This window comes from Anolis sagrei, chromosome 6 (assembly GCF_037176765.1).
Source record: "Anolis sagrei isolate rAnoSag1 chromosome 6, rAnoSag1.mat, whole genome shotgun sequence".
In the NCBI taxonomy this organism is placed as follows: Eukaryota; Metazoa; Chordata; class Lepidosauria; order Squamata; family Dactyloidae; genus Anolis; species Anolis sagrei.
In genome coordinates, this window is record NC_090026.1 from 103,901,039 (window position 1) to 103,918,976 (window position 17,938).

Below are 17,938 nucleotides of genomic sequence, written 5' to 3' on the forward strand. Positions count from 1 at the left end.
TATCCCAGATTATCTGGCAGCGGGAACTCATATAATCCAGTTTAAAGCAGAAAACCTAGAATCAGATCCTGGGATCTAGGGCCTGTCTGGAAGGACCCCTAGTTACATATATGTACCCAAGTATCTGATGTACAATATAGAGGGTTTTTTTTGCCAAGAGAGTGACTTTGGAGCTGGCTTTGAGACTGGCTGTGGCCATGGATCACACTAATCACAGAGTTCCTCTATGAACATTTTCTAGTCATTAAAATAAAAGTAATTATTCCACAAAAATTTTTCATGGAATAACACACTGGATCTTTGCGAACAGCTTCATGTAGAACTCAAGGTATAATATACAAAAGAATGCACCTTTGCCATTTACATCTATCAATTTCATATAAACTTTTGTTTAAATATTGAAAATAAAAATGCATAATCGGTTAACACGTTTGTAAAGAACACATCAGGGGTTATTTTTAAAAGGAATATTTATTGATAGAGCAATTTAAACAACTCTAATAATACATGCTATTTTTTAAAAAAAAAGAAATAGCCTTAAAAACCAGGATTACAGGTTGGTTTTAGTTCTGTTTGCTCCATCTGCATTTTATTTTGTGGATGCCTTTTGGTATGCTATTCAAAGATTCATGACTGTCACTCCTTCAGCCATTAAGCTTTTTTTTTTTTTTTTTTGGAAAATAATTATTGCATGAAACTACATTCCCAGGAACATTCTGAACAACCTCAAGAAAAGCTGCATTGCATGTCCAATAGTGCAATTCACTTATCTACTGAGTAATATAAAACACTTTTTACAGAGAATACAAAACAAAATGACTGATTTACAGATTATACTAGCCAGAGTATTGTTGAGTTTTAATACAAACAAAACGCTTTGAAAAATGATTCAAGAGGAATTTTAAAAATTGTGTGTTTTCTTTATTTTTGCAAAACTGCATAATAAATAGACATGATCAGTATTTTACATAGATACCTTAACAACAAGAACACAGTTACTGATGACTGACTGGGTTCACTTAATCATTTTTCTCCCCCTAGAAAGAAAACATTCCTGACCTCTCTGTTTTGCTAAAGCCGCAACTTGCAAAGAGGCAGGTGACTTTTGCACAAGGTAGCACATTGGCTCTTTCTAAAGAAATGGTAGGGAACACTTTCCAAGTATAGAATTTGGTTTTAGAGAAGTTGTCCAGGGACTATATTCCAGCAAAAAGGACAAAAGCATAAAAGTGGAACCGAAAACACCAGCAGGGAGACAGTGGAGAGAACTGTCTTATTCCGTTCCCTCATTTTGTTGAGGTCTATCTTCTGCCAGCCCACATCCTTTTCTCATTAAGGTTCATCTTTCCCCCACTCTCTCCTGTTTGCAGTCAGGTAGCACTTGGCTCCTCACAAGGCATTCTGGGCTCAGTTTCTCTGTGATATGGAAACAGAGCCCCACAGAGACCCACTGGAAGTGGTCTTGTGTCATATGATGGCCTCTGTGGGACTCCGGTTTGTCAGTGCAGAGAAATGGGAAGAAGATACAGAGATGACTCTGTCTGATGAGGTCCTTAGTTCTAAAAATCTTGTTCAAAACCAGTGACTTCCCAATACTACACAGTATTGTGCTAGGTTTCTACTTTAGTTACCATAGCAACAGCCTATGGAATTGGGATTTTCATTATAGGATAGAGCAATAATAATAATAATAATAATAATAATAATAATAATAATAATAATATGTTTATTTAAACCCCACTTTTCTCTCCACAAAGAGACTCAAAGAGGCTTAGAAGATCAGCCAGATAATTCTAATGTTGCACCAGACTACATATTAGAATTCCATATAATGTAGTCATGGCATTTAAAGTGGAACCATAATGCCATAATGGTACAGTGTGAAAGCACTCCAAGAATCTCCAGTAGGGCTTGGAAACAATTCTCCCGGAAACCCAGAACATTCACTGCCAATCAGTGCTAAAGCTGCAGGTATACCACTGCAGCAAAGTTAAGGGTTATATTTATGATGTGATTTTAAAAGATATCTAAATGCATCTTCCAGCTTGTGTGATATTATTCCCAAAAACTGAAACCATCACAGATCTCTGCATTTTCAAGGACCTCTTAAACTGACAATTTACTATAAGAATCAGATTAAATTTCTCTGCTATTGGTAACATGGTTTATTGAAAACCAAGTTGCATAATCTCAAGAGGGGAAAAAAGCAAACAAACAAACAAGAAGCTTGCCAACCCACCATTGAAAAAGTGCATCCGTTGACTGACATTCATATACCTATGCCTTCATGTGATGGTTTGATAGGTTCTGGCAAGGCTGTTCGCTTAGAGGAGATAGCTGCTTGTTTTGGATGACTGCCCAACAATCCAGATAAGGGCAAGGAAATGGGATTCTGCTCTTTGCATTAAAATAGCACTCACACAGATCCAATTGTATCTTATCTCCATGCAATGGATGTGGGGATAGCACTGCTAGAAATTGAATATATTTTGCCAGTGGCAGCTCTTGGTTTTTAGGTTGGTAGGAAGTTTTAGTCCAAATTCGAAAGGAACTATCAATCCTATCCTCCAAATGGATTCAAAATGTTGGATAGGTCTTTTAAAGTTTGGATTAAAAACCTGAGCAAATTGACACTTGTGCTGACATGGAAAACTAGTATCCATCCCTTCTTGTTGTTTGCTTAGAAACAAAAAGAAAGAGAAGAGAAAGAACCAGATTTTCATTAAACAGGTTTTTCAGATTTCACGTGAAACGTGAAACATAAAAGCCCACAATGAAACATCACATTAACCTTCATATACCATTATATCCAAAGTTAGGTTCCATCTGCATTCTTGATGTAACTCTTTATCTATAAGCCATGAGTTGAGTTCTCTTTATGATATACAATCAAATGATTCTTAAATGGGCCTTTCCATCTCAGTTGCTTTTCAATGCAAGGGGCAATAATGCTTTAATTTTAGTTTAAATAATTTAAATTATGCTCCTGTCCCAACATTGGATAACCACCACATTCAATCTAGTCAAGAGCGACGATGAAGCTCCTGGCTCTGGAATAACGGGTGAATCAAGGGATTCAGATGTATTGCAGATGATGCAGCTGCATTCAGCTGTGGAGCAAACAAGGTAGGAATAAATGCAGCATGGGGCAGAGGTGGGAACATCAAATGTGAAGGATGAATGGGAGTTGCAGATACTAAATGGAATGGATGTCCAGCTAGCAGTCCCGAATGTGCAGGCATGAAGGTTGGAGTAAAAGGCGAGAGAGATATGGGAGCAAACTGAGCTTGTGAAAATGGATGTATATGAGCGAGGGAAAGATGGCTACCATGAGGATGGACTCCAGTGGACAAAGCAAAGCTTTGTAGGAGTGTTTGGTGGAGAGTAGAAACAGAAGACTGCTGCTGAATTGGAATGGGTTGAACAGCAGGGGACGTGGAGAAGGCAGTTGGCCCTGTGGCAGGCAGGACCTTGAGATGCCTTGCCAACAGTTGTTTCTGCATATGCTGTTGGGCCTGCAGTTGAAGAAACTTGTATTTCTCTATTTCATCAGGAGAAAATGTAATAGGTTGCTGTGTTAAAGGAAAGGAGATGCATTTACTGCTTTCTGTTTCACTGGATTTATGCATAGCATTGTCAGAGTAACAGTTTAGATTACTTCTCTCCCCATTCAAGTTCACATTTGCATTGTGTTCTTCTTTGGTCTCTGTTAGATTTGCGACAACAGAATATGTATGAGAAGGGAAAGCACCAGAAAAGTCATTTGGCACTGCATCACAGCTTGGTAGAAGGGATTGCATTTCACCAGGTAAGACATTAGATTGCTCCTTTATTGCTGCACCCTTTTCCATATTTGAAGTCTGGAAGCCTGTTCCTCTTTGAATTAAGTCTTTAAGCAGGCAATTACCATAGGCAGCATTAGCAGTAAGAGTAACACTATCTATTGCTGAAATATCAACTTGATGGTTGCTTTCCTTGTTGTGTTCTACTGCCATGGTTTCGTTATTCCACACATTGCTTGCATTGGTGCTGAGGGCTTTCTCGGGGGAAAGGAACATGACCTCTCCAGCCATTAAAGATGAGTTTTTAACACCAGGTTGACTATGGGGAACACCTATTTCACAGGTATTTGAAAAACTCTCAGTGTTCTGAGTTTGCTCTTGGTTTCTCTTTGAGTTCACCTTCTCTAAAAGTAGCTTGGCAGTTAATGACTTCCGCTGCCCCAGTGCTTCTCTTTCGAAGTGGCTGATGGAGCAAATTCCAATATGTTTTGATGGGCATCTAAGATACCGGCAATCTGAGTGTACAGAGTTTGATTTTCCAGGTTCAGCACAGTCACTTCTTTTCATATCCCTTTTGTGTTCGCTCCAACTGTGCATTGATCCTTTAGTAAGGGATCCTGAACTACTGCCTCTTGATCTGGTGCCACTGGATGATCTTTCGCTGCTTCCTGAATCTTGGATGGAAGAACCTTTGGAGCCTTTAATGTAGCTCCTGCCCCTGCTGTGTTTACAGAGAGGGTGTCTATTTCTGGTCTGCTTTGATATGTCTCTTTGTAGTAAATGCCTATATCTTGAATGCCTTTGATATTTTACTGTATGCCTCTGTGTACAGTTTCTAGATCTTTGACTTTTTTTGTTGAAATGGCAATCCTCATCTGCATCATCAGAAGATGAAATGCAATTGTGCTTTTTGTGTTTACATTTTTGCCTTTCAACCGGCTTTTGTTTCCTTTTACAACAAAAAGGCAAATGACTTCTGCTGTGATCACTGGATCTGTGACTAGAGTAGCAACTAGTCACGCTGCTAGCAGAGGTGTCAGAATAATTAGACTGTCTGTCAGAAAAGGGCTTTTGCAGAGGAGAGAATTTCCAGCAACCAGCAAAACTCTCACCATCTTCCTTTTCCAAACACTCCCCAGTGGAACTGAAGGTATAACCCAGAATTGAATTGTCCCTGCTGTCACTTATGTTACTGGGACAGGAGACCAAATTCAAATTGTTTTGTCTTTGGGAATAGATTAAATCACATTTTTCACATGTTTGCTTTTCTGTCCTAGAAGCCACCAAAGGATAGATACAAATATTTTGTGTTACCTCTTCCTGTAGTGTTTGTTCAAAGTTCTGCAAGTGCTGTGCTAAAGATCTCACATGCATCGTTGTATGAGGACTTGTTGCTCGTGTGTAATGCCTTTGTGAGCAATCGAGGTGAGCAGGCACTTCTGGTATACTTTCATTTGAATCATCTGAAATGTACTTTGAAGCACACAGATTCATTTCATTCTCTGTGTCTGATTCCAGTTTTGGCTGGGACTTGTTGAGGCTTACAGCTCTTTTCTTCTTCTTTGGCTTCAAAGATTGATTATCGGGTTCATTGGACAGCAGCTGGATCTCGGTTAGACCTGAGGCTTCAATTTCATCTATGTCCATGTTTTTAAAACACTCTTTAGGACTTTCCACGTTACTTTCATTGTGTTCACTGTCTCTATGGGACAAAGAGAGCCTAAAATCAAAATATAATGGATTGCAACCATATGAAATAGATGGTTCTGTTTTTGTAAACAATAGGAGTTCTGTGGGCCATCGTAAAGCTGTGCTGCCATCTTTACTCACTACATGAAGAAAAGGCAATGCTTTAGGCTTAATTTCATGAACCAGTGAATCACTCCTTGGTGTTTCACTGTTTGCATTCACAGTTTTTGAACAATCAGGATATTGTTTGAATGCACAAGGATTACAGTTTACCTCACACGGATGTCTTTGCTTGGATGACTGTTGGCCTGAGAACTCAGGGACATGTTCTGCAAACAGGACATCACTGTGCTTGTAAGTATTTTCCTGCATGCAAACATTACTAGTTGGGCGGTGAGGTGTAATAACAGTTTCCAGGCATTTCTGAGTCTCATTCTGAAGTCCTTCTTGTTCTTTTGCATTTGGAGACCCAATATATTCCAAATCTGGAAGATGTAAATTTTCATTACAAGAAGAAAGATGGCTTTCCACTTGCTCTCTGTCAGTGTTCTGATCATGTCTTTTCTGCATTTTCTTTTTTCCAAACAGACTGCAGGATGCAATACTATTTGGGTGACCTTGAAGTGCATTTAACCGTTTTTGCAAATTTGTTCTCCTCTCATCGCTCATATGAATGCAACCATGGCACTCTTTGGGAGCCTGTTTTGTTTTATGCCTAGGTGATCTGATGCAATCGTATGCTTCTTCCATGTTCTCACTGAAGACAGATGCTGATGACTCAAGCTTCAAATGAACTTTCTTAGAGAATGAAAAAGACACTCCAGCCCGATTACAGGTATTTGTTCCACAGGAAAATGCTGGAGAAATCCGATTTCTAGGCAAGTGGTGCCTCTCGATGCAAGATTGGTTCTTGCTTGGCAAAACCTCCTGCTGTTTCTCTGGAGTGCTGCTGGGAAGATTTTGTCCTTCTACTCTGTTCTTGGCTTTGCTTTCCTCCACTAAAAGAGGCTTTTCTTGTGGTTGCTGCTGTTTTTCTGTAATCACTTGGGGAGTGTTCACCAGAGGTCCACATTCAGCAACACTGAAAGCAAATGACAAAATAAGGTTATTTAAATTAACGAGTTCATTTCAGAAACAATCAACAGAGTTCACTGATGCATCTTGATTGGGCATGAATTATCTTGATCACCAGTCTCACTAGTAGCCTTCAGGCTAAGCAGTGAAGAAATCTGAGGTGTCCCTCTATTCAAATCAAGAGCTGCTTAGTGATGCTGAGCTGACAAGACTATGAAGCATTGAAGAGAATATAGTGAAAATTACTGAGCTACAATGCGAATATGACTTCTTTGGCCTATTCCAGTCGTATAAAAAGAAAGCATACTCCTAATGCTATTTCAGGCTCATCACAACCCATCATTCATTGAAGTTCCTCCTGGTATGACTGGTGGCTTCTTTCAGGTTACCCATGATTTCCTTAAGAATGCTCCGCACAGTAAACTGAATGACATGCCCATCTGTATGAGCTTAGTGGTGTCTGCCTGTATGGAACTAATGTTACTTCTTACAGCATGTGTGGAGAACTCTTAACCTCACTTGGAAGAAATACTATGCTACAATGGAAGTTTCCTTAAGGAAAACTTGGTATGGCTTAGATCCACGCTATTCAAATTTATCTTCTCAAAAAGGGTCCTGTCACAGCCTTGCTTATTTATTTATTTATGACATTTCTACTCCGTCTTTCTCATCCCGGAGGGGACTTAAGGCAGCTTTACATACAGGCAACAATTCGATGCCCTGACACACAATATACACTTAAATAAATATTAAAGTAGAATATAAAAGTACATTAAAACAATTAAAACATTTTAAAACAATAGATTAAGAATTAAACACATAATCCATGAGTGTAATCCGGGCCATTCCAATAGCCACTGCACATTATTCCAAGTCTATCTATTGCAAAAGTTATTTAAAGACTTGGTCACAAAGCCATGTTTCCACTCTCTTGCGGAAGATCAGAAGGGAGGGGGCTGATCTAACATCGCAGGGGAGGGAGTTCCACAGTTGAGGGGCCACCACTAAGAAAGCCCTGTCTCATTTCCGCCAATTGTGCCTGCTTATGTGGCAGGAGAGCATTGGAAATATCTTCCTTGGACCTTCTATGAATAGACCTCCTATGCCACATCTGGCAGCTGGTTCTTAAGGTGGAACAGAGTGGAATTTATGCAGGCTTCCAATAAGACTGTGTAATCATACTGAATACTGACCAGCTATGGATCTGTAACTCTGAGTTACGATTCTGTTACTGCAGTACTAAATACTGATCTACATCTTTAATTTTCTCTCACTGAGATAGCATTATTTTAGTTCCATAAAAGTATCTGTTCTGAGAGTTTTGATTATGTGCATATTCATGAAAACAAGGATTTATAGATGAAGCAAAGGAGGATCTAAGCTTTACTTTTTTACTTTTCCTAGCAATTTTTATTTTTACATATTGCTGACAGCTCTAAACTATGATCAGTTTTAATAAGGTTAAGAACCCCAGTGTTAATAAAACATTAAAAAGCAATGCTGAGTGAAACAGCAAGCCATTTCCATGAAAATGTTAGTCTCCTAAAAACCTCTCCTTTTTTGTCTACTTGGGAAACGTGTTAAGGGTTGTGCAGAAGATTGTTTTGAAGAGAAGAAGGATGTGGCTACTCTATAGAAACCTGCCCAGAATTCTTGTCTTTTTGAGCTATTGTGGTGGGCAGTGAGATTTCTACAACATATAGTAAGAGAAGGTTTAAAAACGTTGGAGGTTTTTAAAGAGAGGCTAGATGGCCATCTGTCAGGGGTGATTTGAATGCAATATTCCTGCTTCTTGGCAGGGGGTTGGACTGGATGGCCCATGAGATCTCTTCCAACTCTATGATTCTATGATTCTATAAGGAGCAAAATAAAAGAAAACAAGACAAATACACTGAAATAGTCCTACTTCGTCCTCTACTCATTGTGATGGCTATGCCAGGTAAAATAAGAAAGATGGTTTCAGTGGTATAACCACAAAGAATCATAAGAAGGGACTGCAAGGAAAATTTTACATAACCACCTGCATTGCAAGATGACATAACTAAAGCAGTATTGACAAATGGCTATCTGACATCTGTTTAAAGACGTCCAAAGAATGGAAATCTACTACCTTCTTATTATCACATTATTCCTAATGTTTGACAGAATCTCTTTTCTTATAATGTGAATTCATTGGTTTGCGTTTTACTCTTGGGGACATAGATAGTTCTGATTAGCTACATCAGGCATCTTCATACTCTGTCCCTCTAGCTTTTTGGGCCCCTAACTCCCAGAATTCCTGACCATTGAATAAGCTGGCTAGGGCTTCCGGGAGTTGGAAGTCCAAACAGCCGGAGGACTGGAATTTGAGGATGCCTGAGCTACATAATTTCAGTCTGGTGCAGTGGTTCTCAACCTGTGGGTCCCCAGATGTTTTGGCCAACAACTCCAAGAAATACCAGGCAGTTTACCAGCTGTTAGGATTTCTGGGAGTTGTTGGCCAAAACATCTGGGGACCCACAGGTTGAGAAACCACTGGTCTAGCTGCTAATGAACACTATTTATTTAAAACATTTATATTCCACCCTTCTCACCCTGAAGAGGACTCAGGGCGGAGCACAGCATATATACGATAAACATTCAATGCTGGGACAAGAATTCATTATATACATACATAAACATTAAAAACATTTATCTCAATATTAAAATACACTGTTTAAAACTGTCTTGGTCATCTGTGTCAAATCTAATTGGCCTGGTAAAGTTTCCTATCGCTGCTTTGTTGCACTTGGTACCACAGCCAAGTTTTTACCATTCTTCTGAAGGACAGGAGAGAGGAGGCTGACCTGATCTCACCAGGAAGGAAGTTACATAGCCAGGGGGCCATCACCGAGAAGGCCCGCTCTCTTGTCCCCACCAATCGCGCCTGTGACAATGGCGGGATGGAGAGAAGGGCCTCCCCAGAGGATCTTAATCTCAGCAATGGTTCATAGTGTGAGATGCGTTTGGACAGGTAAATTGGGCCAGGGGTGTTTAGGGCTTTATAGGCTCTAAACATTAACAGCCAGTCTGAAATAAACTGGACCTAATTATACTAAACTGAAAGTGCAGTTTCTCCCTGGCCAAAAACAGCCACTCTCCAGTTGCCTGATGCTATATGAGCTGAAGCTACATTGAATACAAACCGTGTTTAGTCTAGTGATGTTGGAAAATTCTTAATCAGCCCTTGCCCTAGACCAAGACTGCCCAACCTGCATCCCTCCAGATGTTTGGGTCTCCTACTCCCAGAAAACTTAGCCAGGTTGATCAGTGGTCAGGCATTCTAAACACCTAAACAACCCTAAACACCCGGAGGGCCACTGCTTGTGCAGGCCTGCACTAGACCAACCTTGTGCTAGGATGAAATTGTGGTTGTGTTCTTTGGTTGGAGGAAATATAGATATGGCATAACTTGGTTCCTCTTTCGCCCTGCCCCCTTTTGCCTTTTCTGGTGGCAAATCTTAGCCAGCAGAGGAATTCTATCAGCAGATTGCTCTGCTGGCAAATTTTTGAAATCAGCGAGCTGAAGAAAGTTCCGATAGCAAAATGGTATTTCTGCTGTCAGAATGCATTTTTGTCAAATGCTCATCCCCTGTGACTGGTGAACCTTTGAACTGGGACTGCTATTTAAATCCTATTGATTTGTATGGCTAAATCTAGAGCCAACCTAAAGGGACTAAAGCAGCCATTGAGGGCGACAGTGAACAAGGTCAAAAAGGTATGATTCTGCTCCATGCCCCAGCTGCTTTGTTTGCATTGAAAATGTTTCCTTCCAAATACCTTACCACAGCACTATTAAAAATCATTCTGTTCAGATTAGATTAGGAAAAGGATAAAAACTCCAGCCTTCAAATGTCAAGGAATTAATGCAGAGCTTCCAATTTTATGGCTTGTAGAGCAAGGATGTTTGGTGTCAGGGATAGAGAAAAATGGTTTGCAGAGCATGTGATTATGATCTGTGCATTACATAAAGCAGAAGTAAAGTTATGGAGATTTCTTCTGAGACTGCAAAAAGAAGCAAAAAGCTGAAGAGATTAAAATGTAATATGAGTTCCAAATACGTACCATTCCGACTGCTTCCGCAGTTCAGCCAGCTGATGGAGTCGTTTGAGTGCTTTTTCCTGTTTCTTCTCATCTTTCCAGGACTTTGAAGCCACATTCCGTGCAAATTCCCTTTGTTTTAGCTCTTTCAGTCTCTGAGAGAGAGAGAGGTACAAGAATAAAAGATGATGCACCCCTTCTTAACACACTTGTGCATTTCCATTTCTACACACCCCAGAGCTGATAAAACACAGTTTAGATTTGAAATGCATTTTGACTGAGGCTTACATCTTTTCATCAGGAGCATGTATTTAACCATTGCTTTGGCATACATTTGCATCTTTATTGTACATGGGGATACTGACAACCAGAAACAACAGGAGGTAAAATTAGACAGTGCTAAAAGCAATTGCAGAGTTAGGCTGTGAAGCAGAGGAAAAGTATCTGAGTGCTGTGTGCGAAGTTGCTCTTAGAGGAGCTGGTACCACAGAAATGGAGAATTGCTGTCCCTCAAGTAACTGAACATGTTGAAAGGTCTGCTTAACAGAGGACTACTGTTAGTGTGTGCATATACTCTTTTCCATGAACGATGTTGCAGGTTAGTACTGATGGCATAGGCACTAACTAACTAGTAAGTGCCAATGACACACAGCCATAGTGCATATACAATCACATAAAGAAAGTGCTGGCTTGAAGGAGAACAAAACAAACCCTCAGAAAAAGCAGCCTACAGGATAGCATTTGCGCCATTATCTAAATCACTATTAGCAAAAAGATATTAAACATTTACACCACTGAAATAATTTGCTTTATGTGGGAGTTTTCCCTTTTTCTTTAGGTAGTTGGACTGTAAGAGAAATGACATGCATAATTTACTGCTGCTCCACTGCTGAGTTGAGTTCAATAAACACCAATAAGCTTTCTAAGTACTCATGCCAGTTTATTTATTTCAGACATATTTTGACAAATCCAAAGCTGCTTCCTCTCCCCCAGGCTTCATTCCATCCCTCCCCCCTAGGCTTCCTTTTATACACCCCACTCTCCTGATCACACAGGTTGCTGCTCCCATTGTGTTTACATATCTCTGGAGCAGCATTTTTCAAGCTGGGGGTCGGGACCTCGGGGGGGGGGGGGCGTCAGAGGGGTTGCCAAAGACCATCAGAAAACACAGTATTTTCTGTTGGTATTGGGGGTTCTGTGTGGGAAATTTGGCCCAATTCTATCGCTGGTGGGATTCAGAATGCTCTTTGATTGTAGGTGAACTATCAATCATAGCAACTATAACTCCCAAAGGTCAAGGTCTATTTCCCCCAAACTCCATCAGAGTTCACAATTGGGCATATTGAGTATTCGTGCCAAGTTTGGTCCAGATCCATCATTGCTTGAGTCCACAATGCTCTCTGGATGTAGGTGAACTATAACTCCAAAATTCAAGGTCACTGTCCACCAAAACCTTCTAGTATTTTCTGTTGGTCATGGGACTTTTGTGTGCTAAGTTTGGTTCAATTCCATCATTGGTGGTGTTCAGAATGCTCTTTGATTGTAGGTTAACTATAATCCCAGCAACTATAACTGCCAAAGACAAAATCAATCCCCCAACCCAAGCAGTATTCAAATTTGGGTGTATTGGGTATTTATCTCAAATTTGGTCCAGTGAATGAAAATACAACCTGCATATCAGATATTTACGTTACAATTCATAACAGTAGTAAAATTACAGTTATGAAATAGGAACAAAAATTTTATGGTTGGGGGTCACCACAAAATAAGGAACTATATTAAGTGAAAGGGGTAGTGTACTCAATACCTCTTACATTTTATGAGTTTACCCAAGAGCCTGTGTGGTCCAGTGGCTTAAGCACTGGACTATGATTCTGGAGATTTGATTCCCTGCTTGGTTAGGGAAACGCCTTTGGGTGACCTTGGGCAAGGCATACAATCTCAGCCCCAGAAAACCCCATGTTAGGTTTACCTTAGGGTTACCATAAGGTGGAAATAACTTGAAGCCTAACAACAACAAGGTTTGATCCACCATGGAACAATTAATTTAATATTGTTTAATAAGAGCCAAGTAACAAGTAATGGAATCCTATATGTGAGTTATGTCTTTGTAAGTTGAGTTTTGTGCACAGGAATCAGAATTTTGAAAAAGAGTTAAAACCTGGCTCTTTGTGGAAGCATTCACAGATGCAGTGTAAAAGGCTAATTTAGATCCACGGAACAATTGGACAATGCAATGGGAAAATGATTTTAGTAATGAGATGCTGAAGACTTGTGTTTTATTGTTTTTATTGCTTTTATTGTTTTTATATGGTTTATACTATATGTTAATGTTTTAACGATATTTTATGTTGTTGAAGACATTGAATTATGCCGATTGTAAACCGCCTTGAGTCGCCTTCGGGCTGAGAAAGGCGGTATATAAATATGGTAAATAAATAATAATAATAAATAATTGGGCAGTTTTGTAAAGATTTAATAACTTCTTATCTAGCGTAATCAGAAACTCTAGCTTACTTATGTTTATTCACCTATATATTATTATTCTCCTACTGCCATCCACCTTACTAAGCATGATAGTATTCTCTAATGAGATTTACTTTTGGCAGTCAATGGTATCTATAGAAGTCTCCTCCAACATCACATTTCAAATATCTTTTGAATCTCTTTCTGTTAAATTTATTCAGTAACCGGGTTTCACAACTACACCTAGAAAACACACATACTATGACATGGAGAATCCCAACTTTTGTATTCAGTGACGTAGATCAAGAATAGGGCTTCACAGTCACCTATTGACCCACCGCCAGTACACCGATCTTGGATAACAATCCTACTCGGACTACGAGGGATCGCCTAAGTAAGTAAGCAATTCAATGACGTATCTTATTACATTACTAGACTATATTGGGTGGATTGTCTATGTTTAAGGAAGAATTTGTGAAATATTATATTACCAGACCATATTGGATGAATCTTCTATGATAGAAAGGGGAACTCAGGAAAAAAAATGCATTGGTGGAAATATGGTCTACAGAGCCAGTTGAATGCATCTCCAAATATTTCTGGAAGAAAAATCAACAAATGGCCACTAAAAGGGCATTTGTGAAACAGAGCGCATATGCCCACTAAATATACAACAGTAGCATTTGTAGGGCTGGCCAATTGGCCAATGCTGCCAGCTCACTTTGCATCCTAACAAGCATTGCTGAACAATATCAAAATAATTGCACTTATCCACAAGGGCACTCAACCAACATGCTGAGCTTGGGAATTAACATAGATTTAAGTGTGCAATTACATTTTTTCATACCATTAGGTACCTAACTGGCTGGCTAAAACTAGTGAAATGTGCCAAAGTATGATTTATTTTCACAAATTCTACAGCTTGGGTCTTTGGCTGTTCCAAATAACAAGGGCAAGACACTTGCAGATTGATTGCATGAGCTGTTGCAAGGGCAAACACATGCATTATATCAGGCAGAAAAAGTTGTGCACAAGCACAAACTGTGGCCTCACAGTGGCACAATGAGACTACCTAGTATATTCTGAGGCACTATAGTAGGAGCCATGGGAACATATAAAAAAAGCAGAAAGCAGTGCTGTAGAAGACCTCTCCCTCCAATTATGCACCACGCTAAGCAGCGAAGATAAGTTGGCATGCCTCTGGCTGGCAACACAGGTTAGTAGCATTCAAAGCTGCTAATGCATCTGCGGGGTAATAATTTCCCTGGACCTGATGATGATGATAATGACATTTTTGTTTTTATTGAATCAACTGCATTTGTACTTTGCCTCTGCCAATGAGCTCAATGCAACTCCAAACATCTATGTGAATGTGATCATATGAAATATTGCTCTTGTTGTACTTTTATGCATCAGGTTAGAGTTGTACTGAATATTTATAGTAAATTTTCACATTTTGGTTTCTGTATATAAGTAGCATCACAACTCAAGCCATCATGTTGGAGCCATGTTGGTTCACACAGCACACTGAAAAATGCTCAGCCAACTGTCAAAGAATGGAGTCCATCCCTTCCTCAAGAGCAATCTGTTCCACTGTCAGACAGTTCTTACACTAAAGAAGTTCTTCCTAATGTTTAGGCAGGATCTCTATTTCTGTAATTTGAATCCAAGAAAATACCTTCTTCTTCTGGCTCGATAGCAGTACGTGTGAAAAAGATCTTGGAGTCTGGAGAACAAGCCCTACGAGGAGCAGATTAAAGAGCTGGGCTTGTTTAGCCTGCAGAAGAGAAGGCTGAAAAGAGACATGATGGCCATGGATAAAAATGTGAGGGGAAGTCATTGGGAGGAGGGAGCAAGCTTGTTTTCTGCTACCCCAGAGACTAGTTCACGGAACAATGGCTTCAAACTACAGGAAAGGAGAGTCCATCTGAACATTAGGAAAACCTTCCTGACTGTGAGAGCTGTCAAGCAGGGAACTCTCTGCCTCAGAGTGTAATGGAGGCTCCTTCTTTGGAGGCTTTTAAGCAGAGGCTGGATGATCATCTGGATGGTCCACAAGGTCTCTTCCAACTCTATGATTCTATGATTCTTCTTCTTCTTCAACAACAACAACAAATGGCTCCTAATCTTCCCCTTTTGTCAACTAGATATTTTGAACCTCTATTCTCAGAATGCCCAACATTGGCCATGTTGGCTGGGCTTCTGGGAGATGAAGTCTTAAACATTTGCAGGACTTTTTTTTGTCATGTCAGGAGTGTCCTGTTGTGAGAGAATTGGCCATCTGCAAGGACATTTTGATGTTTTATCATCCTTGTGGGAGGCTTCTCTCATGTCCCCGCATGAGGAGCTGGAGCTGATAGAGGGAGCTCATCCGCCTCTCCCCGGATTCAAACCTGCGACCTGTCGGTCTTCAGTCCTGTCGACACAGGACTGAAAGTTGTGAACAATAGAATTAATACATTCAACTATCCCAGCCCTCATAGAAGTCCTTTACTTGTGTGGAATATTCCAGCCCTACTTTTAAGGAGACAACATCTAACTTTGGGATTCTACAAATCTGTCCTTCAGCTGGTTTGCTGAATCTAGTTTAAGCTCCAAATGGATTATACTTACAACCTGTTTCATTAGCCTTAACTATTCGTATTATTACAATGAAGATAAAATTGCTGTCCTGACTACAATGACCAGGTAACAAAATCCCCATTTAATAAAATTGCATTAATATTTCAGTAAGTATCCACACAATTGAACTGGAAGGCTTTCAGGGGTTAATAGTTCATATTTTTTAAACTTCTGGACCAAGTCTATGGAGCCATGTTCATGACAATGATGATGTATTTAAGACAGGAAAGAACAAAAGACAAATAACAATCTTAGAGTGGGTTTCTAATTAGATACAAACCATATACTTATAGGGTGGAACCAATAGCATGATTTCCAAAGAGCTTTCAAAATCACAACCATAAAATGAATATGATAAAGTTATTAAACAGCATAATTGGGACGTGTGTCTGATATATACAGTATTACTCGTCTAAGCAACTGGAAGAAAAAGCAATGGGAGAATTTGCTTTCACCATGGTAACTGGAGTTCTAAAAATATCATTGAAAGGCTATTACTTTTCCGGATTAAATATATGAGACTGAGAACTTCAAAATTAACTGATGCTTTTCCATTCGTTTCACAGAGCCACAAAATAGTATTGCTACAATATATTGCTGTACTGGGTTCAGCAGTAATACTGATCAGCTTTGTGTTAAATCCTAAAGAACAATATAAGCATATCTAACATTTTGCCAAACATCTCATAGCCACGATACTTGTGGCCAAGCAACACCATAGTGTGTTTAAGATGGACACAAACTCTTAATGAAGGCCACAAAAGCTAGGGCAGTCTGAAGATGTTTGCTTTTATAGGAGCTTAGTAGAAGGGCAAGATCATTCTCCGAGTTACATTTTTTTATACTTGAGTATCAGCCTAGTTTTTCAGCCCTTTTTTTTAGGCTGGAAAAGCCCCCCTCGGCTTATACTCAAGTCAAGGTTATTTATTATTTTACTCTGTTATTATTATTATTACGTTTATTATTTTACTCTATTTATTATTATTACATTCATTATTTTACTTCATTATTGTTGTTATTGTTACATTTATCACTGCACTCTATTATTATTATTACATTTATCATTTTACTCTATTTATTGTTATTATTACATTTATTATTTTGCTCTGTTATTACTGTTATTACATTTCCATCATTTCACTCTATTATTATTTTAGTACATTTATTATTTTACTCTCTTTATTATTATTATTATTATTATTATTATTATTGGAAGGATATGTAGGCACATTTACATTGAAGAAGGTTAGAATAATGTTTAATCAGAGTTGGACAATCTTATCTTAAATTACAGTTTTATGTAAATATTCAAAAACATTTAACCTACTGATGCCTCAATTAATGTAATTTTATTGGTATCTATTTTTATTTTGAAATTTACCAGTAGCTGCTACATTTCCCACTCTCGTTTTCCCAGTTTTTTAATGGTAAAATTATGTGCCACTGCTTATATTCGGGTTGGCTCATACATGAGTATATATGGTAAGTTTGCAGAAGGTAGTTTTGGTTTTGGAGCAGCTGTGGATGTATTGGGGGACATTCCTCACCATATTTCATGTGATACATATGTCAAGAAATAGGACATAGGAGTATAGAGGTTCAAAAAGAGTGGCGTATCAACAATTAACATGCAATTTTTAAATGTAGTTGAGTGAAGCAATCTGATACCAAGAGACTTGGTGCCTTTGTTTTAATTTGTAGCCCAGGATCTAATTAGTTTCTAAATGGCTTTTAATCTTTTAATTGCCCATCAAACATGATTGTGTGGTATGCGGAGATCTTTAAATTATTCTTCCCACTGCTTAAATCTTATCTTTACCCAGTAGCATTTTTTCCCATTCCTATGTGCCACCTCCCTTGTAACCCTGCATCTGAATTATTTACTGTTAAAAGGAAGGTTTGAGTTTAAATACCGAAACAGAACTAGAATTCCCTTAAAATATGCATCAGCACACATTCAACCTGCTGATAGTGGCTTTATATCTTTTTGGCTTAAGAGGAGCCAAAATGATAGCGAAAGACAAAGAGAAACAAGGTAGAGTCTCCTTCAAGTCACTCTTTCATTTCTGAAACAATATTTCATTGTTATTTTGAGGATAATAGTTGTAACTTAGGAATAACCTTGTGCAATGGTGTGAACTGTGGAAATGATCATAGCTCAAATGATAAAACATTTCCTTCCTTTTGAGTAAACTATTTTCTATTTTTTTCATAACTAGTAGATAAATACAGTTGCATAAATATGG

At 38.9% G+C, this 17,938-nt stretch overlaps 1 protein-coding gene across 3 annotated transcripts in view; it reads right to left on the minus strand.

Moving 5' to 3' along the window:
* Positions 1–452: 452 nt before the first annotated feature.
* The window catches only part of ZNF804B (zinc finger protein 804B), a 290,105-nt gene continuing 272,619 nt past the window's right edge, over positions 453–17,938 (minus strand). For all 3 annotated transcript variants that reach the window (XM_060782298.2, XM_060782301.2, XM_060782299.2), the window contains 2 exons: positions 10,629–10,759; positions 453–6,552 (listed from right to left, as the gene is read on the minus strand). In XM_060782298.2, the coding sequence (XP_060638281.2) occupies positions 3,024–6,552; positions 10,629–10,759 (3,660 nt within the window). In that variant the 3' untranslated portion in view covers positions 453–3,023. The remainder of the gene's footprint in view (positions 6,553–10,628; positions 10,760–17,938) is intronic.